Raw genomic sequence first — 22,233 nt, 5'->3', positions numbered from 1 at the left:
GCTCCGAGAGAGTGGCAAGAAGTGTGTGGTGGGGGAAGGGAACTGAATTGACCGGTATTATTCTGAATTCACTGAAATTAATTTATGCCACTAGGTAGAATAAAGGCTTAAAATAGAAATTAATTTCAATCACAGAATCTATATAAGCAAAAAAATAAAAATAAATAAAAAAAGAATGTATACAAGCAGTCCTTGCTTCACACTGACAGGCACACGTCAGTTAAATAACACCAGTCTCCCCGCCCCATAGCTGGCTTAGATTTCAGTTACTCTGATATAATATGCTATATTAACCTTGAGTAACTGCCTAAAGTACAAACTTTGCTGCTTCAGCCCACAAATCTCTACACCAAAAGCACATGCCTATCAGGACCAACGTCCAGTATCACTCCTTGCCAGGTCTGTTGTTCACACAGAGTTCTCAGTTCACACAGACAGCAAAGCTTAGTCATGTTGCGTCTTCTTCCCAATGATAAGAACACATGACTTTTTTAAATAAAATGAATGCTCAAAACAGAGAATTTGTCAGCAAAGATGAAAGTGAGGCAAAGAAGCAGAAAGGGATAAGGCTTGAGTTAAAATTTGAATCAGATAATCCACACAGGAGGAAACAGAGGGCAGTGTTGATGTTGATATTGATGACAGTGTTGATGTCACCACTCGAGAGATACTGGATATAGTGAAGGTGAGCTTATCGGCATAAGTGACGATTGTGGGGAAAGGTTGGAGATGCTCTGGGTAAGGGCTGCCTGCAAAAACTTTACATTGAGTGAACTCTTGGAGATTGTTTATGGAATTAAACGTACAAAGAGGGTGCTTTGATGGCTCAGTTGATTGGGCATCTGCCTTCAGCCTCAGGTTATGGTCCCAGGGTCTTGGGATTGAGCCCCCACATCGGGCTTCCTGCTCAGCCAGGAACCTGCTTCTCGTCTCCTCCCTGCTTGTGCTCTGTGTTGCTCTGTCTCTCTCTGTCTCAAATAAATAAATAAAATCTTTAAAAAATAAAAAAATTAAAGTAAAAGGATAAAATCTGGAAGATGACCCAAACTTAGAAAGGAGTATAATAATCCAGCAAGCTACAGGAAAGATGATCAGCACTTATCTCATTTATATGATAAGAAGCAAAAGCACTGGTCAAACGATTCTTGATATATTTTTTAAAGATTTCTGTGTTTATTTTAGGAGGAGTGGAGAGAGAGTAGGGGGAGGGACAGAGGCGGAAGGAGAGGGAAAAGGTCTCAAGCAGACTCTGTGCAGAGCTCAGAGCCTGACCTGAAGCTGGATCCATGATCTTGAGACATGACCTGAGCCAAAATCAAGAGTTGGACACTTAACCGACTGAGCCTTGCAGGCACCCCCTTGATGTTCTGATGTTTTAGATTACATATTTAACAAATATTAGTTTTACTATTTTTTAATTTCCCTAAATATTTATAGTCAATAGTAAAGGGGCTTAGATGTTTTGATAGAGATATTTATTTATCTATTTATTTGTGGGGGTAGTGCGGAGAGGCCAGAGGGAGAGAGAGAATCTTAAGCAGCCTCCATGCCCAGCGTAGTGCCCAATGTGTGGCTCGATCTCACGACCCTGAGATCATAACCTGAGCCCAAATCAAGAGTCAGATGCTTAACCAACCTGGTACCCGGATAGAGAGTTTTAAAGATGACAAAACAATTACAATTATTCCTCCATGCATATTTGCACCTCTGCCTAAAATGCTCTCCTCCAACCCCCGATGTTTCTGTCCTCTACCTGGCAATCTCCTATGTATCTTCTGAAGCCCAGTATAAATGCTGAGGTTACTTTGCACAGTGTCCGCTTGCGGTGCAAAGAGAGCACTACTTGTGTAATAAAGTCCCAACGTTCTGTACTCTCAAGTTAGTGATCTGTAAAATTCACACATGCTGAAAACTGGATAGTTTTGTACAGATGACTCCTTCAACATCTTGTTAAGAGATTTTGCCTTAGCTTGATAGGTGTGGCATGGCGAAGGGACAAAGATGCTGGATAGGAACATTTGGAGTCTTGGGTTCTGTCCTCACCCTTGTAGTTAAGTAGCTGCGTAACCCAGGGTAATTTGCTTAACCTCCTTGTTTTCCATTTCTTCTCTGGAAAATAGGGGAGTAAATAAGACGATGTTTAAAGTTCCTTTGGCACTACATTTCTATAATTCTGTACCATTATTAGAGAGAGATGGGGGGCGACTAGGTGGCTCAGTGGGTTAAAGCCTCTGCCTTCAGCTCAGGTCATGATCCCAGGGTCCTGGGATGGAGTCCCATTTCCAGCTCTCTGCTCGGCGGGGAGCCTGCTTCCCCCTCTCTCTCTCTACCTGCCTCTCTGCCTACTTGTGATCTCTGTCTGTCAAATAAATTAAAAAAAAATCTTTAAAAAATTGTTAAAAAAAAATTTAAAAAGAGATAAAGGGGCGGACCCCCCCCCCAACACACTCACCCAAGAGTACTTCCTTTTGCATAGTAATGGTAATATTTATTGAGTGATTGAATGATTAGCATGATTTCAATGGAGTAGAGCTATGTATGATCCGATGCTGGTTAGAAGCTGTTGTTTCTGGGGCCTGGATGGCTCTGTCAGTTGAGCGTCGGACTTTGGCTCAGGTCATGATCCCAGGATTCTAGGATCAAGCCCTCCATCAGGCTCCCTGCTCAGCGGGGACTCTCTTCTCCCTCTGCCTGCTGCTCCTGCTGCTTGTGTGCACACACTCTCTCTCAAATAAGTAAATAACATCTTTAAAAGAAGAAGAAGAAGAAGAAGAAGAAGAAGAAGAAGAAGAGGAAGAAGCAGCAGCAGCTGTTGTTTCTTGTACTCACCATTTTCATGTTGTGGATGTGCTTAGAGCCTCCCCGATCTCAGGGTACACTATCATGTAGCTTCAGCTTGATCCATCTACTCACTGAGCATGGTGCTAGGCTCTAGATAAGAAAAACTTAATTTCTGCCTGGGAGCGTCTCACGGTGTGGTGGGGGAAGCCAACTCATGCTTCCTGAGAGAGGGACATTTGAACTGGATTTTGGAAGATGCATATGCAACAGCCCACGAGACAAAGAGGAGTGGGAACAGGAGTTGGATCTTTTAGGAAGAGAGGGTGGGTGGGGCAAAGGCAGGGATGCAAAAGGGAATATGAGGAATGTGGACGCAGAGAGTGACATGCTGGACAGAGGTGGCTGGAAGAGAAGAAGGGAAGAATGGTGCAGACAAGACGGCTGGGTTTTGTGTGGAAATTAGGAAACATTCTAGGTATTTCCAGCAGGAAGTTTTTAATACAGGAATTTGGTGCTTATAAAATCACTGAAGGCAGGGAAAACAGAAGTGTTCAGATTATGTCACCATGGCTGCTCCCCAGAGCTTGCAAGGGGTGCTGTTTCCTCCTGATGGTCGGGAACAACATGAAGCCATGGCCAGGATCACGGCTGGTACATGGTCTTGGACTAGACAGTAGCATCAAGTCTGGCTGCTGCAGAATCTCAGTGTGCGGCAGTCCGTGCTTGAGGAAGAACAGCCCCAGCTGCTTTTCTCTCTACCAAGTCCTGCACGAGAGGATTTATTTATTTATTTGTTTGTTTTTAAAGATTTTATTTATTTATTTGTCAGAGAGAGAGAGAGCGAGCACAGGCAGAGTGGCAGGCAGAGTCAGAGGGAGAGGCAGGCTCCCTGCGGAGCAAGGAGCCCAATGTGGGACTCGATCCTAGGACACTGGGATCATGACCTGAGCCGAAGGCAGCTGCTTACCCAACTGAGCCACCCAGGCGTCCCCCTGCACGAGAGGATTTATAACTGACAGAATCACAACTGGGACCTGGTAGCAAGGGGGTCTGAGAAATTTAGTTCCCAAGCTTTCAGAACCTGTGATAAAGAGCTTGGAAGAGGAATGAAATGAACGTAAGGGTCAATAGACTATTTCTAGGGTCTAGAGCTGTGAGGGGAAGCTGGGGCCAGACTGTGAAAGGACCAGAGAGCCATGCTAAAAGGGTCAGGAAAATGCTGCATGGGATGCTCTTGAAAGCTCAGAAGCAGGGTTATGACAATTCAATTTATTTTATAAGCATTGGTGGGCTTGGTAGAGGCCATTCTTTTGGACTAAAAAGGAGGGGCCCCGGGTGGCTCAGTTGAGCGTCTGACTGTTGATTTCATCTCAGGTCATGGTCTCAGGGTCCTGGGATTGGGCCCGGCACTGGGCTCCGTGCTTAGCTCAGAGTCTGCTTGGGATTCTCTCCCTCCCCCTTCATATCTCCCTCTTCCCCTTTATATCTCCCCCTCTCTGCCCCTCCCCTTTCTTGTGCTTGCTCTCTCTCTAATGAATAAAATCTAAAGAAAATAATAATAAACTAAAAAAAGAAGAAACACAGACTATACTATTATTTATTAAACAACTCTTAGGTACCTAAAGCCATGCAACGAAAAAGCCTTCAAAGGTGGTTTTTTGTTGTTGTTGTTGTTGTTGCTTTTTCTTTTTAGTGATTTGTGGTAATTCATTCTCCAGTGTTCTTCCCCATTTTTAATTGGGTACACATTTTATGGAAGACACTGTGAATACAGATATAAATAATGTATGGTCTCTGACTTTAAGAAGCTAATATTGATCCCTTCTCTTTTCAGTGAAGTGTAAGAAAGTTTTAGAGTTGTTTGGTGGATTAATTTATTGCTTCTTAAGGTGACTTTTGCCAAATTCTAATTTTGCACATTAAGAAAAAAAAAAACGGTCCCATTATCAAACCAGTTTAAAAATGTTGTATATATACTGTATTTCTTCTTGCAAAAATTAAGTCTAATAAATCCTGTAGTAAAAATAAATTAACTGTTTAATTTTAAAATTACACTTCTATTTGACTCTTAATATCTATTAATAGTTGAGTTCTTCAGGGTGTAGTTGGGGAAAGACTGGGTGTTTATATAGAAGAACCAGTTCAGTTGAAGACTATAAGCAGGCTATTTACAAAATGGGATGGAAAGAATGGAAGTTTATAACTATTGTAACAGGATGTTAAATAGCTTGGCTGTAGCACCAAATTCTAATAGATGCGGCATTCCAAAGAATCGATAGAGCAGGTTTTGCAAATAAGTTATGCAACTATGGATTCGCTTCACCATAAGCCTTTAGGTTGAGCAAATGGAAATCAAAATGGATTTTGTGATTTCTTTGGAGAATTGTACTGTGCCTCCAAACACCTCTGCCTCCGAAGCAGGAAGGAAGGGTCATTGCTTGCCTCTCTTCTCTGGGTCAGACTCTGGCTGATGTAGGGCATATGGGTGAGCCAGTAGCTCTGGCAGCAAAAGGAAGGAGATGCTGCTATGAGTTTTGCCGGGGCTTCTCTCCAAGAATCAGGGCAAAGGACACCTCAGGTGGGCTAATGGCAGATGGTCCTAGCCTGGGACTGTTCTAAAATCCTGCCCAAGAGCCTGTGTGGAAGGAACTGCAGGAAAACCAGAGACTAAAGGAGAACAGCAGCTGGAGGAAAATGTATTGCCTGCATTGCGGGAAGTTCAGGCAAATGTTCCCACACTTCGACCTTGCTGGGCTTAGAAATCTATGCAAGTACGAGGAAGGGGAAATGCTCAGTAGAAGCAAAGATCCATGCCCTCTTTGCTCATCTTGAGCCCCAGGTGCAGAAGTTTTAAATGCTCATTTGCATAATAAATTGAGACTGTCTTTGTAACTTAAAATGACTGTTAGCAGTTCTATTATTGACTATAACCAAAGAAGACACAGCACCTGACCTAGTGTTCATACTGGGGCGAATGTGTTACCTCTGTTAACCAGGCTTAAAAGGAACACCGGGAGACAAAATCACTTTCATGATTACCTCATGAGTCCTGCTTGTTCAGTACACTTACACCATTAAAGACCAACAAGGAGGGGCGGATGGGAGAAGATATTAGTAGATGCCTGTAATAACAGCGCAACTCCATTATAACATGATATAACGCTAACTGTATGCTAGTGAGATCCTAATACTGGCGTTTGTGTAGAAACAATTTTTTTTTTTTTAGAATTTTATTTATTTATTTGACAGAGAGAGATCACAAGTAGGCAGAGAGAGAGGAAGGGAAGCAGGCCCCTGCTGAGCAGAGAGCCCGACGCGGGACTCGATCCCAGGACCCCGAGATCATGACCTGAGCCGAAGGCAGTGGCCCAACCCACTGAGCCACCCAGGCACCCAACTGTAGAAACAATTTTATGCTGTTTTCTCAATCAGCTAGCCCTTGAATGACATGGACTTGGACTGCACAGGTCCACTTACATGGACTTTTTTCAATACATACAGTACTGTAAATGTATTTTCTCTTCCTTATGATTTTAACATTTTCTTTTCTCTAGCTTTATTGTCGGAATACAATATCCAGCACTTATTTAAAATGTGTTGTTATTGGTAAAGTTCTGGTCAACAGTAGACTATTAGTTACATTTGGGGGAAGTTTGTTATGCTGGACTTTTCTGGCATAGGGGTCGGCGCCCCCTAAACCCCGTGGTGTTCAAGGGTCAACTGTATAGGTCTTGTGATAAGGGAGGCTATGAACTGGGACAGGAAGTGATGTGTCAGAATGAAGAGGTCACAGTGAAATAATTGGTGAGAGAGGACTCAAACAGCCCTAGCGAAAGTGTAGGCCCTATTGTAGGGGGTCCTATAGTTCCTCCGTTCACCATTTTGGGGGTTGCTGAGTACCCAGACTGGATTTGATACTGGGGTTTCAAAGCTCTTGTTTTCCCTAGGGCCTCACAATTTAGCAGGAGGGACCGAAAACCACATAACCTAAATGACTCTGCAAGTATAACAAAGAAGGGAATATGAGATGAGGTCTGTTCAGAGTTTACCTGAAAGTGAGGGTTAGCAATAGTATTTGGCTCTGAACTAAGTAAGGGTAGGCATTTGTTAGAATGAGAAGCATTTAACCTTGCAGATGTCATGAGAAGTTGGGAAAGTGATTCTTAGAAGTGGATAAGCCTCAGATTCATCCAGAAGCTCTGAACCTGAGAGTCTGTCTCAGTGGAAATCCGAAGCTCAAGGGCATCATCCTCCTACCCTCTCAAGCTCCTGTACAATTGTAATATATTACGTTTTTTGTTTGGGAACTACCGGGAGGGCTCAATAAAAGGATCGGGTTTCGGAGGGCCTGGTTAGCTGTGCTGCAAGAGGTAACGGTTTTGCTGAAATTGGTACACACGGCCCACCACCAAATACAATCAACCTCTCGTGAAATGAATTAATTTTTATTGCTAATTTATAAAGCTTAATATCTTTCTAAAAGAGAAACAAATCAGTTTACATGTAGTAAAGTTACAAGTAGATAGCTATAAATATAGCCATTAGAAAAAAGAACAGCTAAATAGTATGAAGATGAAAGCAGTAAGCAGCAATAAAATTAATACCTACACAAAACTAGCAGTGCAATAAGATTAGCTGAAAGCAGCTTTACATTGAATAAAAAAAAACAAAGTTACTTAAATACAGAAATAGCACCTTACAAAAAAGAATTGAGAAATGTAAACTTGGTAGGTAGATTCAAGTATAAACGTTATACTCCCAACTCTTGTACCAGAATGAAAGGGTTTCACAAACCCTGGACAGTGTAGGGCACACATACCTCCCTCATTGCCAAGTCAAAGCTGCATTTCCTTAGCAGGATCCCCAACAATTATTTTGTCTGTTACTAAGTTATACAATGATAGATTCAAGATTGCCATTGCTTCTTCACTACCCCGAATACCCAAGTCTAGCTTAGCAGCTTTGCTACGTTTTCCTGACAGAAACAACCCCTGCATTGTTTTATTTTGATCTTTTTACACATCACAAAGCCACATTAAAAAGCGGACACTGAATACAAAACAAGTTGCTTCTCCGTTTTCTGTTGCTGAGTATGGTCACAAAGTCATAATACTCTGATTTATGGGGTTGCTTCTTCACACCCCCCAAGAAACCGTGAATTCTCTGAGGTTTATATGGTCATATCATGAACAGAATTTTTAAAAAAAGAAAAAAAGGAAAGCAAAGAAGTTAAAATAGTAAGTGGCGAGCGTCCAAAAACAGTGTGGGGAAAATCAGATTGTGATTTCATCTAAATGTAGACCTCACAAGTGAAAATATTTTGTGGAAGTTTTTAAGCATGGTGGATTTAAACATGCTCATACCCTGTGCGGCTAGGGATGCTGTGTGTCCTGTACTTTCACTGAAAAAAGCATATTTTTGTTTAAGGGAACTCCTTATTAGCTCCGGGTAATAGTTACTGGGAGATTGTGGATTAGAACCATAATTTTATCTGTTTAACACTAGAAAAGATTATAAAAAAAAAAAAAAAAAAAAAGGAAAAGAAAAAGAAAAAAAATGCCATCTTGTAAACTTCAAAAGTTTAGTGTTGATAAAAAATTTTATATAACAAATTTATTTAATCTGGCTACCTATCTCAAGTTTTCAAAAATCTTGTGGGTGTAATAATGCTAATAGTATCGTGTAGTTAATATAAAGCTACTTTAGTCAGACTCCCAGAGTCTCTTAAATTAATATTTTTATTTCATATAACATTTTATTGGGTCCAAAAATAAAAATAAAATAGAATCCTACACCAAGATTCCAAATCTAAGACAGAAGCTTAAAAAAGAAAGAGGAAAGGAAGGAGGGAAGGAAAAAAAAAGGAGAGAGGAAGGCATTTACTGGAAGAGACAAGATTGAGGTACGTCAATAAACCTAGGAATATAAAGAACTAGTCTGGCTTCTTAATGAAATCCTAAAGCAGTATGGTTTAACAAAGGGGTATTGCATAAAGTTTCCAGAATTGTATTCATGCTAGAACAATGAATCCCTGCACTCACCGCTCTTATTTTTCAGAAACGTTCTGAAAAATAACTGGTTTGAATACTCTTGGATATTGAACATAACGTGTCCATATTCCCTCTTACCCTTCCACAAATAAGGAAAAAAAAAAAGCCAAAGGGAAAAAAAAATAAAATGATCACCTATTGGTCCTATATCAATTTCTACATCATTATGCTTCAGAATTCTACCAGAAGGTCCCATCTAGGTTCCAATTTTCCATATAATCACTTGCTACCTTCCTGATTTATTCAATAGACAGATATCCTTCAAAGGCATCCATACCTGATACTCTACAGTTAATATTTAAGTTAAAAAAAAAAAAAAACAACCCACGGGGCATGTGGTGAAGGAAACTGCACATGGTAGGACTTTTACAAACGAACAATAAAACCTTAATGTTCACACAGGTCAGCTCTTAGGCTGCTAGCGTTCATCTTGCTTCTCATGCCCAGACAGGGTCAGCACAGTTCATGATAGCAAAGGTGCCGTTCACAGTTATTTTGGTCGTAACATTCCATCTGCATACACATCTATCCACATTATTAGTAGGTTGTAAGGTAAGTGCAGGGCAAATTATAGGAAGAAAGTATAAACATTCAAGTCGTCATACCCTGAAAAACATGTATTTTGCTGTCGTTGTAAACTTCTTGCACTAAATCCCATTTCAGGAACAAAATAAATAATACCATAGGATTCACAACTGGAGTCGGCTTCCTGATGAAGCCTAAGGAAGCAGTAGCTTTTTATACACTGCAGAAAAGAAGTTTCTCTCACCACAGATCTATGCTCAGGGCGAGGGGAAAAACCTGCCAAGAATGCTCACCCTAGTTAAGTGCTAGACGGCCCCCTCCCCCAGTAGAAAAACCACAAGGCTCCAGTAGCCTGTTCAGATCGGCTTCCAGCAATAAGAGGATTCTTGAATCGAAACCACAGAAGTCAGTCGGTGCTTTCACTGTGACACCACGCACGGAGTCTGGACTCTAGCTGATATTAAATGCACAATTAATAACAGTTGCTTTCAAGAATAGATGATTCATGATGATGGGAAGTTAACATTAGAACCAGTGGGTGAAAGAGGACGATGTGTGCCGAAGACCGGATGGTCTGCGTCCTGCTTTGCATTCAGTGTCAGGGCATCACCTGGGATGGGGAAGGTCAGGTCGGGGCGGGGGGGCACCCCTATCTGGCACGGGGTGGGGTGGGGGGGCCCACACCCGTCTGGCACAGCGTCGGATTAGTCAGCCTCGCTGCTGGGGATTTCAAGTCTCCTCTGCGCTGAGCTGGTGTTTCGTGTCAGATTCCTTTCTCTTCTCCTAAGGACAGGGTCTCCCAGGCTGCCAGGCGTCTTGAAAAATGTCTCACGATGTGTTCGTCGGATGCTCTTGGGGGTCACGGGAACTGGGGACTAAAAGAGCAAACACAAACAGGCGAAGTCAAATTGTTCTCAGTTTCTGAACTAAGCTCTTTCTTGACCTGTGTCAGTACGATCTTTATGCGGCATTCTTCTTTTCGCTTTTCTGCCCCACTCCTCTGCTTTGTCTCCTCCCCAACACTTCCCACAACCGGAAATTCACTTGTTTTGTGTGCGGAAAGGCTGCCTAACGAAGAGGCTGGGAGCGTGCCACCAGCACGACTAGCTGGCTGACATGGGCAAACTACTTAGCCAAGCTGTGCCTCGGTGTTTTCATCCATACAGTGGGGGTGACAAAGGTGACGACTTCACGGGGCTGCATGAATTAGACAAGATAATATTTATAAAGCACTTTGGGCCATGCTAGGCATACAGTAAGTATGTGCGTCTTGGCTCTTTCTCATCACTTGCTACTATGTATCTTCTGTTATATGTTGCATATTGATCTCCTTAACGTGCCCTAAAAGGGCAGGGACGATTATCCTGTTTACTTTCCTATCTTAACTGGCTGGATGCCTGGCATATGACTGGTGATCAGAGAGCACATTCTCATCACCTTGTTTAAAAACTAACTTGTTTAATTTCAACATCTAGCAAACTTGGGAGCCTCTGACTATTTGTCGAAAATATTTTGGGCCACAACATAAAACTCTGTCTCCGTGAGAGAAAGGAACAACTCTGGACAATGCCTAAGGCACCAACACATGCTTGTTGACTACAAATGGGAGTTTAGGGGAAATACAGTACTGATTAATTAATATTGATTATAAAATTCATATATGTACATTTGTGTGTGTGTGTTCTCCTGTCACTCATCTAATGAAATGAAAGCCTGGAGAAAACATCGGAATATTCAGCATTCATCAACAAGCCCCCTGAACCATCCTAGAAATAAATCCCTTTAATTTTAAGGAACATACTGACAACTAAAAAATATTTTTGTCTTCAAAGCACAGCATCTCTAGCCGCCAGTCTCCAACATAAGCTGGGTAGACCCTGACCTGGAGCCTCTGTACTACTGGCAGGAGACTAAAAACAAAGCTCATGAAATGCAGACTGAACTGACCCCATCGCAGAATGATGACCTTCCCGGGCTGACAGCACGACTCACCTGTTGTAATTTTACTATGGGGACAGGATGCCCCGCATACACAGGGGATTCAGGCTGGATGATGTTGTGTGATCTTGGCATCTCTGGACTCATGTTGAGTGAGAGCGGACCCTGAAGCTGAGGGTCTGCGGAGGGGAGTGCTGATGATTTTGGATTAACCATGTTTGCAGGGCCGATGAGAAGATGAGCTGTTGATCCGAGGCCAGGCAAGCCAAAATTCACAGGTCCCGCATTTGGGAGAGCACCGGGGGCAGAGGAAAGCGGCCTGGCCATCGTGGGAGAATAGAGGACAGGGAAAGAGCCCAGCGTCGGAGATGGTAAGACCATGCAAGGAATGCTGAGGGATGGCAGCTGACCTGAAGGGGGTCCCACGGCATGGGGGTTCTGACCGCCAGATAAGAGCACATTGAAACCATTTAATCCTGAAACAGAAGAACAAGGTGAAAGTCAACAGAATGTACGTTTCCAGCACATGTCCCCCATGGCCCTTCCAAATGGGAACCCACGGTGAATGAATTCCACCTGACCAGGCCAACTCCCTTCCTTGCTCTCCCCACCCTGCACCGCTTCTCCCCAGCAGTGGACCCCCCCTGAAATCCCACCCCACTGTGGGATAATGTGGGGAAGTCAGTGTCTCCGGAGAGAGTCAATTAACATGTGTTCCACCGAATGCAAATTGAGGAGGAAAGTGAACTTGGCTGGGAAAAATTTTATCTTTATTTTTGTAAACTTCAAACAAACTTATATCTCCCTCAACTTGGATCACAGGCAACAAATCCAACAGTATTACTAGCACTGGAATTTGTCACTAGTAAAAAGCACATATATATTCCTATAACATTAGAGCTATGGGAGATTGTTACTAGACTGTCAAGGACATTACGACTTTGAAATTGTAACACTGGAACTACTGTCGGATCTTCTTATTACTATAATTTAAAAAATTATTTTTTCTAATGGTATTTCAATATAATTGGCCTCCTTTGTTATCCTATGTATTTATTAATTCTATGCATTTTTAAAACATTCTGAGGAGGAATCCACAGGCTTTACCATAGTGTCAGCAAAAGCTAAGAATCCCAGTGCTGGGCTATCATTTCCATTCAGCTGGGACTGAGTCTGTTTCTTGTTTATCGGTGTGTCTGCACCTTTGAATATCATGCTTATATCAAACCCTCAGAAAATATTTGCTAATGGAATAAAGAATGTTTTGTAGATAACTCAATAGTAACACCTACCTAACCTATGAAGTGAATGGAAAACTCAGGAAAATCAATTTAAGTCTTTGCATCGAGAGCAGATTTATGTACACAATGTGGGGTCTTAAAAATTAGGGATCTATTATATTTCAGCTTTATTTCAAAACACTGACAGCGTTGGAGTCTTACTGTCAGGCACTATCATCTGAAGTGTTTCAGATGATCAGATTATCTATAAAATGTAATACAGTTTTGAGAGCACCCACCCGGCACAGGTGCCATCGTTAGTGCTGCTTTACCACGAGGACGCCTTAGTATTGAAGTTCATGGAGGTAATGAGTGGCTCTAATGTCCAGCCCTCTCTAGACCTGGCCCTCGACCACAGTGACATGCTGAGTACCTCTGGATATGCAAGACATCAGCACGCTAGCTGTACAAGGTGGCCAAAAGTTTAATGCATTTAAAAAAGATGACTTGCCCTAATTATTTTCATAGTTTCCTTCAAGTTGGCCAAAGTGATAGCAGCCTCTACCTTCATTTCATTGATGGAGGGAAAGAAAGGGCCGAGAGTGAAATGGTTCAGAGGCTGTGTAGACAGCAGCTCACTGATGAACCACTTCGTCAGGTGACATGGAAAAGATGTAAAAATCTAATTTATGACCCGACCACCCCGAGGGGCCCTAAGACACAAGGACCCTCCTTACCGGCCGGTGACTGCACGTAAAGGTACTGTTGCAAAGAGGGCTCTTTGGTGCTTTCATTTTCTTTTGAAGACTTTTCGATCTCTGTGTCTCCCGAAGGATTTCCCCACTCAGAAGAAACAAAGCAGTTGGCTGTGGCCTTTGCCGAAGGCTCCTCTGCAGCTGAGACTTGGGCCTCCATGTGAATGTCTTCGAGGGGTACAGAGCCACTGTTACGAGGGGTTCTGGGGGAGGCAACGACTGTGGACTCTGAGGGTTTCTACGTACAGTCAATGAGGAACCGGAAAAGCAAGAAAAATCACAATAGCAGCTTTCTCAACACAGCGAACACATAAACAAACAGGTCAAAGACCAATGTGTGCCACACCGAATTGCGTGTGTCTGTTGTTTCTGTCATGCTTATTACAGTGGTCTGAAAATCATTGTCCCATCACGTACTTCTACAGGCTTAGGATTCTTAAGCATAGACATGATGGAGTTTTAACAATAACAGGCTGGCCCTTGTGTTTAGACAGAGATAAATTTCAGAGCTGCTGACACATAAAGGGTGTGGGTTCTAGACTTTGAGTGGCCCAGTAACGACTGCAGGAGGACTGGCCCAAAGCCAGTCTTGGTTATCTAAGACCTATATATATCAGTCAGTCTTTCACTGCCATTCTGCAACCCCAGGCTACATACAAAATTAGAAGGAGTCACTCTGGCAAGAGAAAGGAACAGAAGAGAAAGCATCCTCAGTAACAGACTGATTTCCATGCGGGTGCCTAGTGAACCCAGCACAGACGCCTGCCAGGATCGTGCTTCTGCTTCCTGAGTGTTGGACTGGTCAGATCTTGTTCACCTCTGAATGGCTACTAAGTGGGAGATGTGAACAGCTCATATTTGCGTTCCCTTCGTTTGTAGCTGGGGAAACGGGATCTCTAAGCTGTGATGAGGACAGACACAGACACTGAAAACCAGCAGCCCCCACACTGCCGACTCTGGAGCTCGGGTGCATCCTGGATTCAGATGATTATGTCAGTGACCTCAACTCATTTAAGAAAAAAAGGATAAGCCAAAAGACGGGGAGGAATATACAAACACACTGACTGATTGACTCTATGTGGTAGGATTATGCGTCTTTTTTTTTTTTTTTACACTTTTTAGCATTTTATGCAAAGTGGGAATTTTATAAAAGTCACTTTTATTATGGTACTACTTTATGGCAAGATTTTATGGCAGAGCCAGTCCTGGGCTTAATTATATAAGCAACACATGAAATACCTCACATTTCAGACTCAATGGCTTATTAGCACCTGTACATCTGAACACCCGAACTCCCTTACCTTGGGCACGACAAGAGCTAGAGGGCTGTCTTCGTAGTCCCTGCTCTGTCTTTTAGTGGCTGGCTCCTCCTCCTGAGGCCTCTTCTCCTCCCCAAGGCGCTTCTGAACTGAGGGTGTGGATGGGTCCCTCTCCGACCCCGAGCTGGACCCTGGGGACGGTCCCTCCTGGAGGCTCCCGTACAACATGAACAGCGAGGTGGAGGGCACGTATACCACCGGCTGGCCGGCCAGCAGGGCTGGTTTCAGGGTCTCCATGTCCGAGGCAGCCAAAGCTGGTGAGACACTCATTCGTCCAGTCAGACTGTTCTGCATGGAGAAGGCCTGCAGGTCCGTTTGGGCCACAGAAAATACTTGGTGTGATAAAGGATTAGCAGAATATTCTGAGTCAACAGACAAGCCATGGAAAGGAGCAGCAGGGTCCAGGCTGCCTGACGGAGGCATCACTCTCTTACTGACAAAGGCTTTCCTCCTGCAGTAAAAAGGAACATAATGGGTCCCATCAAGTTACCACATTCCACCAGATTCTCTGCTTTCCCAAAGAGAGATGTACCAAAGCAGAAATGAGATAATGCTGCTCAAGCTGATACTAAAGTGTGTCCCTGAGCACCTACAAGCTGACTCCAGAGCAGATGACCATACAACCTGGACGGATAGTTAGGGATGAGGTGGGTGAGCCCTTGGGGGACTCTCAGCTTAGAGATCACACCGGCTCTCCCCTGCCTCCTCTATGTCTAATCGTTATCAGCACATAGTGACTGCTACCCCATAGCAGGCCCACAGATGACCCATGACTAACACAATATAATAATTTTACATAATTATAATGATAGTTACCCCTTGCCAGTTGACGAGGGAGGAAAAGTGAGTGACTGAGTGATCAGTGACTGATCAGCCTATTGAAGGTCAACCGGCCTGCTTGAATGTAAAGAAGACAGGGCTGAAACTCAGGCACTGAATGACATTCTGGGTAGAGAGCCGAGACTGGACCAGAGGTTCATTTAAAGGACACATCTGGTTTGTCTCAAATCCACTGTGCAACAAATGGAGTGGGCAGTGAGTGAGGAAATAAAGTTATCTACTAAATTATTTTCTGTCATTCTTATTCTGTTCAGAGTTCCAATTTTTAGGCACAATTCATTCAAAATTAAGCCCTATTTAATAGATTAAAAACAATGTCTGGGCCTTTTATACAGGAAGATTTCTAAATAACCAAAAAACATTTATGTCATTAGTGTATTTTGGGAAATAGATGAAGAAAACCCGTTTAAGACTCCTTTAAGAACAGTAAACAGAGGGGCGCCTGGGTGGCTCAGTGGTTTAATCCTCTGCCTTTGGCTCAGGTCATGATCTCGGGGTCCTGGGATCGAGCCCCACATCGGGTTCTCTGCTAGGCAGGGGGCCTGCTTCCTCCTCTCTGCCTCCTCTCTGCCTGTGTCTCTGCCTACTTCTGATCTCTGTCAAATAAATAAATAAAATCTTTAAAAAAAAAAAAAGGAACAGTAAACAGAGGAGAGGGATTTCTTTGAGCCTTTTTGATGGAATCAGTAAGATGTACTTTGCCTTGTCTTGTTGTCCACATGCTGCTGGGAATCAGATGGAGGGCCCTGGGCTGTAGAGATGAGTAAAGCTCTCTGGCCGCAGCCCCTCTGAATGAGAAATCACTACTACTCAGCTCTGTGAAGCTCAAAATACCCATACTGAATACATCCCCCACCGTCCTACCTACCTCCAGTCATCTACCTTCACCCTCTGCATCTCCACCAATAGCAGCACCATCATCTGAGACCTAGGTGTCCTTTGTGAGGCCGCTTTCTATTTTGATGAGTTGTGCTGACTCACCGTCTTACATTGATTTCCACTTCTTTCCATCTGCAGCTGACACAGCTCAGACCCGCACCAGAATGGCTGCAGATGGGCCATTCCGCCTGCTTCAAACAGCCATAGTGTTCTCAAGGAAGTCTGCTGTAGGTCTTTACTGTCTGTCTCATAAACCCAAACTCTTCTACCTAGCTTCTAAATTTTTTTTTTTTTTTGCCAGTTTGACCTATTTACCTCCAACACCCCGAGTTCTTTTTATGAACGAGGTTTCCTTTTGCTTTCCTATTTGTACAAATCTTTATGGCTAAACTTATCAGTGTATGGTCCCCATACTCCCTGACCCTTCCTCACAATCTTTTTCTTCCCAAATCAGTCATTAAAATCCTCTCTTATTCCCACATTAGCATTTCTTCTGCTTCCCCCCATAATATGTGATTTCTTTCAAAATCAGACCCAAAACTTGAGTCTGATGGCCTGGGTTTGAATCCTGGCTCTATCCCTTCTTAGCACTGTGCCCTTGGGCAAGTTATTTAACCTCTTTGGGTTTCTGTTTCCTTTCTGTAAAATAAAGATGAGAGTACCAATCTCAAACGACTGTTGTTGTGATTAGATGAGTTACTACACATAAAACTTTCAGAATGGGACCTGGTGGTTCATAAACAAAGTTAGCTACAGCAATGACAAATGATTCCAAGAACTACAATTATTGGTTCTCAGGGCCATGTTAGTAGTAAACTGTCTTTTATCAATGTATTTATTTTTATTTTTTTCCCCTATAAGCTTTCACTAGCTTAGGGTATAAATTTTTCATACTTTTTTGTCCCTGATGCTACACCCAGCACAATGATGAGCACAAAGGGAAAACCCAGAAAATTCTTAATGTACAAATGGCTGACTTAGGAGCAAGACTGCTAAAATTTACATTCTGATAGGTGGCATTTCAATGGAGTCAAAGTTAACACCAGAAAATAGAAAAGAATACACTCAGGGCACCTGGGTGGCTCAGTCGGTTAAGCGTCTGCCTTCGGCTTAGGTCATGATCTTGGGATCCTGGGATCGAGCCCACATTGGGCTCCCTGCTCAGTGGGGACTCTGCATATTCCTCTGCCCCTCCCCTTGTTCACGCTCTCTTTGTCTCTCTCTCACTCTCAAATAAATAAAATCTTAAAAAACCAAAAAAGAATACACTTAGAGTTTTTGAAGACTACTCACTGTGAACTGTCTTCTATTTTCTGTCGGTAAACAGCTGCCAGACTTCCAATTTCTAAGGAGTAGCCACCTGACCCTGAAAAGAAAAATAAAACTCTAACAAAATATGGCAGGGGATTTATGCACACCAATTATATACAGCTGGATTCATTATTCACTGCTCAGGGATTATAAGATTATCTGAAATCCATTCCAATTTTGATTCAAAGAGAGAAATTTCCAGATGCTAGCTGTTAATGGGGAATTTAGGTCTTATCAATAATTAGAAAGAAAAAAATGCAAGTGTTGCTTTGTAAATCTGATGAATGTCTGACATGCATCAAACAGACCACCCCTGGCAAACCAGCTAATCTTCACTGGTGGACTAGGATGAATTTCAGGCATGGGGCCATGTTCACTTCCTGTGAAGCAAGCAACTCTTTTACCCCCAACCATCATTTCACTTCAGGTAAGTGGAAGAAACAGGCAGGGCCTAGAGTCAGCTTATTTTAAAATGCCTGGGTAGAGTGACTGTTACAGGACAACTGATTCCACAGAATATGGAAAGGCAGATACCTTGTTCCTCTTTATAAGGGCTGCTGGGCTCCGAGTTCACTTTCCTCTGGATCCTCTCAGAAGCCTGAACTGTGCTGAAAGAACCATGTCGAGCCAGCCTCTGTTTTGCACAGACTTGAATCTGGCCATATGTTTCTCTTTTCAATTCTGGTAAGACAGATGCAGAAACATCCACTAGTTCTTCATCTAAATAAATGAGAGAATTGGTAGTGTTGTTATATAGCTGTAATTCTGGATAATTTTAGTCTTTTAAAGATATAGCTTTGAGAGCCTGTAATTGTAATGGAGCTTCTCTATAAATTAAAAACTAAGACAGTCAAAGGAATTTTATGAGCCTTGTCTCAAACCCCAATTTCTTTTGATGTACTAATTTTTTAAGAGTTAGTAAAAGACTATAAAGTGAAACTGAATCCACATATATTCTAAAATTATCTAAACTGCAACAAAAATAGAGCAAGATGTTCTCCAATCCAAATTAGAACGGACCTGACATTTCAGATGCTTTCTCTGGGCAGAGATATCAAAGGAAAACCCAACCATGCTCAGCCCAACACACAGATTAAGAGATTTTAACACTAATTGAGATCAGCCTCTTAGGCCACAGCTCTACCACAATAAGAATCTCTACTTTCTATTATGTTGCTTTATTATGTCTTTCTTATGCAGTAGTAAGCTTAGTTACTAAGTGACCAAGGGAATAAGGTCAGCAAAACCGTCATGGTTGAAATGCTGCAGAATAGTAAGAATAGAAGCGTTAAGAGGCCCATTTTATGCTTAAGGGAGCCTGTGTAAAATCAGGACAGAATTTTCTAGGTAGAACCAGGCCTATTTTCTACAGAGAAATAGTTTCGGGTGCTCAGTCATTCCTACCCTGTTCATTTGTGTGATTTTTCTAAGTTCAAAGCATGCACATTTTAATTATAAGACTAATTTAATAAGTGGAAGTCTCAGCTAGACTTACATTTTCTAAAACACACAAAAATTTTTAAAAAATCACTTATACAGTTTTTCTCATAACAAAACCCTCCAAAATGCTCTTTCTAGAAAATAAAAAATTACAAAATCAAAAAGAAAATGGGTCAAGATGGTAACAGGGAATACATTTACCCTCCTGCCTTAAACACAGTATCAGACAAAACAAAACAATGGCTCTCAAGACACTGGACAGTAGGAAAAAACAGGCAGTGATCCTCAGAGACAGGAATCAAATAAGGTGAAACCAATATTGCCCTCACTTGCTGCCCAGAGAATATTTCCTGGTTGGAGTATAGGGAAGGGAACCTGGACAGAGATTGGAAATCTCCCCAACTTGAGGTTGGAGCTGGAAGCCAAGGCAAGCCAGGGCAGCTAGAGTTTGCAGGGCAAAACTCCAGGGAGGAGAGCCATACCAAAAGAATGCTGAAGATCTGCAGAAGGTTCCCCCCTCCCCTGCCCCACTTAAGTGTTTAGTGGAGTACTCATGCATATGAGACTACCCAAGGTCAGGAAAGGAACCACTTAAAAGGAGAAGAAGGAATAGTGTTTGCAGCTCATCCAGGACTGGGAATAGTGCCTATTGCCAATAGCCAGCATGGAAAAATCTCCTAATTCATGGATTACTGGTTAGAATACCCTAAAAAGGGTATTATTGCCTCAATAGTGAGGGTAATGCACTGAAAATGAACTTCTAATGATCCTGTCTACCAAAGCTTAAAAACAAGACCTGAAAGGTTCACTGTTTCCAAGCAACTTCACTACATTGCAGAACAAAGCTGAAGAACATTTTTAGAAATACTGGAATATCTAGCACTCAACAGTATGTAAATCTCACTGTCTCGTTTACAATTATTATCAGGTACACAAAAAAGCAGGGAAATATAACCCACTATGAGGACATAAATCAAGGAAATGGATTCAAAAGTGACACAATGATAGAATTAGTGGACAGGCACATTAAAACAGGTATTATGATTGTATTCCATGAATTTAGGAAACCAGAAGAAAGATTAGGCATATTAAGTAAAGACACTGAAAAATATAAAGACTCAAGTTAAACTTCGAGTGGTTAAAAACCATAATGCTAGAGAAGAAAATACAGGGGATTAATGGCAGATTAGACACTGTAGGAAAAAAGTAGTGAACTTGAAGACGTAGCAATAGGAACCATCCAAAATGAAGCACAGAAAAGAGAATGAAAGAAACAAAACATCAGAAAACTGTGGGATAATTTCACACAGTCAAATAAAAGCATAACTGGAGTCTCCAAAAAACAGAAGGGAAAGAAAAAAATAATCGAAAAAATAAGGGCTGAGAATTTGTCAGTCGATAAACACTTCCAACCCATAGATCCAAGGCCAACAAATCCTAGTATAAGAGACATGAAGAAAGGAACATCAAAGCACACATACCAAATTGTTTAAAACCAGTCAGAAAGAAAATCTTAAAAGTAACCAGAGAAAAAGATGCATTACATATGGAAAAGGAAGATGATGATAGATTTCTAACCAGAAATAATCTAAATCAGAAGACAGTGGAGTGACTTCTTTAAAGTACTGAAAGAAAAAACCTTCATCCTAGAATCCTTTACCCACTGAATATATCTTTCAAAAACAAAGAAGGGTGCACACTTCCAGTTACATGATAAGTACTAGGGATGTAATGTCCAGCATGATGGCTATAGCTAATACTACTGTCTGTTACATTTGAAGTTGTAAAGAAAGTAAATCCTAAGAACTTTCATCAAAAGGATGAGAATAAGGAAATTTTTTTTTCTCTTTTCATTGTATTAAATATGAGATAATAGGTACTACCTAAACTTATTGCAGTAATCAATTCACAATATATGTCAAATCATTACACTGTACAACTTAAACTTACATGTGATATCAACAAGCATATCTCAACAAAGTTGGAAAAAAGGCAAAATAAAGATGCTTTTAGACACAGAAGAGCTGGAAGAAAGAATTCATCACTGACAGATCTGCACTATAAGAAATGTTAAAGTCCATTAAGGCAAGAAAAACGATACCAGATGGAAAGAAATCTACACCTACAAAAAGGAATGACAAGTACCAGAAATGGTGACTACTTGGGTAGATACCAATTTTTTCCCCTTATTAAATCACTTTAGAAAACAATAGACTATTTAAAACAAAAGTGATAACAATGCATTGTGGAGTTTTTTTATTGTTTTTTTTTTTAAAAAGTTTTTATTTATTTATTTGATAGACAGAGATCACAAGTAGGCAGAGAGGCAGGCAGAGAGAGAGAGGAGAAAGCAGGCTCTCCGCGGAGCAGACAGCCCGATGCGGGGCTTGATTCCAGGACCCTGGGATCATGACCTGAGCCGAAGGCAGAGGCTTTAACCCACTGAGCCACCCAGGCGCCCCATTGTGGAGTTTTTAACATACAGAGAAGTAAAATATTTGGCAACAACAGTACAAAAGTCAGGCAGGGAGAAATGAAAGTATGCTATTGTAAGGATCTTATACAGTATGAACAGTATAATATCATTTGAAGGTGGCCTGTGGTAAGTTAAAGGTGAATACTATAAACCCTAAGGCAGCCATTATTATAACACAACAGACTTATAGCTAATAAGCCCATAAAGCTAATAAATCAATAAAGCCAGTAAAATGGAAGCATAAAAAAATAATAAATCCCAAGGAAGGGAGAAAAAGAGTAAAAATGAACAATGAGCAGATTGGACAAACTGAAAAGAAATAGCAAGATAGACTAAAATCAAACATCAATAATCACATAAAATGTAAATGGTCTAAAGAAGTCAACTGAAAAGCAGAAATTGTCAGATTAGATTAAAAAACTCTTGTCTGTAGGCTACCTACCAGAAACTCACTTTAAATATAGATACCAAAGGTTAAAAAGGAAAGAATGAACAATATACACTATGATAACTAATCAAACGAAAGCTAAAGTGACTATATTACCATTAGATAAGGTAGATTTCAGAGCAAAGAATAACATCAGGCACAAAAAGACATAGTGATCAATCTTAAATGTTTATGCTCCTAATGACAATTTCAAATACACAAAGCAAAACTCGAGAGAGCTGGAATTAAATCAGACATTTCAACATTCCTCT

General features: G+C 41.6%; 1 protein-coding gene across 1 annotated transcript in view; it reads right to left on the bottom strand.

Annotated features, from left to right (window-relative positions):
• Nucleotides 1-7,207: 7,207 nt before the first annotated feature.
• The window catches only part of E2F7 (E2F transcription factor 7), a 39,862-nt gene continuing 24,836 nt past the window's right edge, over nucleotides 7,208-22,233 (bottom strand). Inside the window, exons 8-13 of the mRNA XM_059404686.1 lie at nucleotides 18,153-18,338; nucleotides 17,601-17,673; nucleotides 14,571-15,039; nucleotides 13,252-13,507; nucleotides 11,349-11,770; nucleotides 7,208-10,231 (exon numbers count right to left, since the gene is read on the bottom strand). Of these exons, the coding sequence (XP_059260669.1) occupies nucleotides 10,061-10,231; nucleotides 11,349-11,770; nucleotides 13,252-13,507; nucleotides 14,571-15,039; nucleotides 17,601-17,673; nucleotides 18,153-18,338 (1,577 nt within the window). The 3' untranslated portion in view covers nucleotides 7,208-10,060. The remainder of the gene's footprint in view (nucleotides 10,232-11,348; nucleotides 11,771-13,251; nucleotides 13,508-14,570; nucleotides 15,040-17,600; nucleotides 17,674-18,152; nucleotides 18,339-22,233) is intronic.

This window comes from Mustela nigripes, chromosome 6, assembly GCF_022355385.1.
Source record: "Mustela nigripes isolate SB6536 chromosome 6, MUSNIG.SB6536, whole genome shotgun sequence".
Taxonomy (NCBI): Eukaryota; Metazoa; Chordata; class Mammalia; order Carnivora; family Mustelidae; genus Mustela; species Mustela nigripes.
Note: the sequence above shows the minus strand (reverse complement) of the source record. Positions and strands in the feature narration are given on the sequence as shown.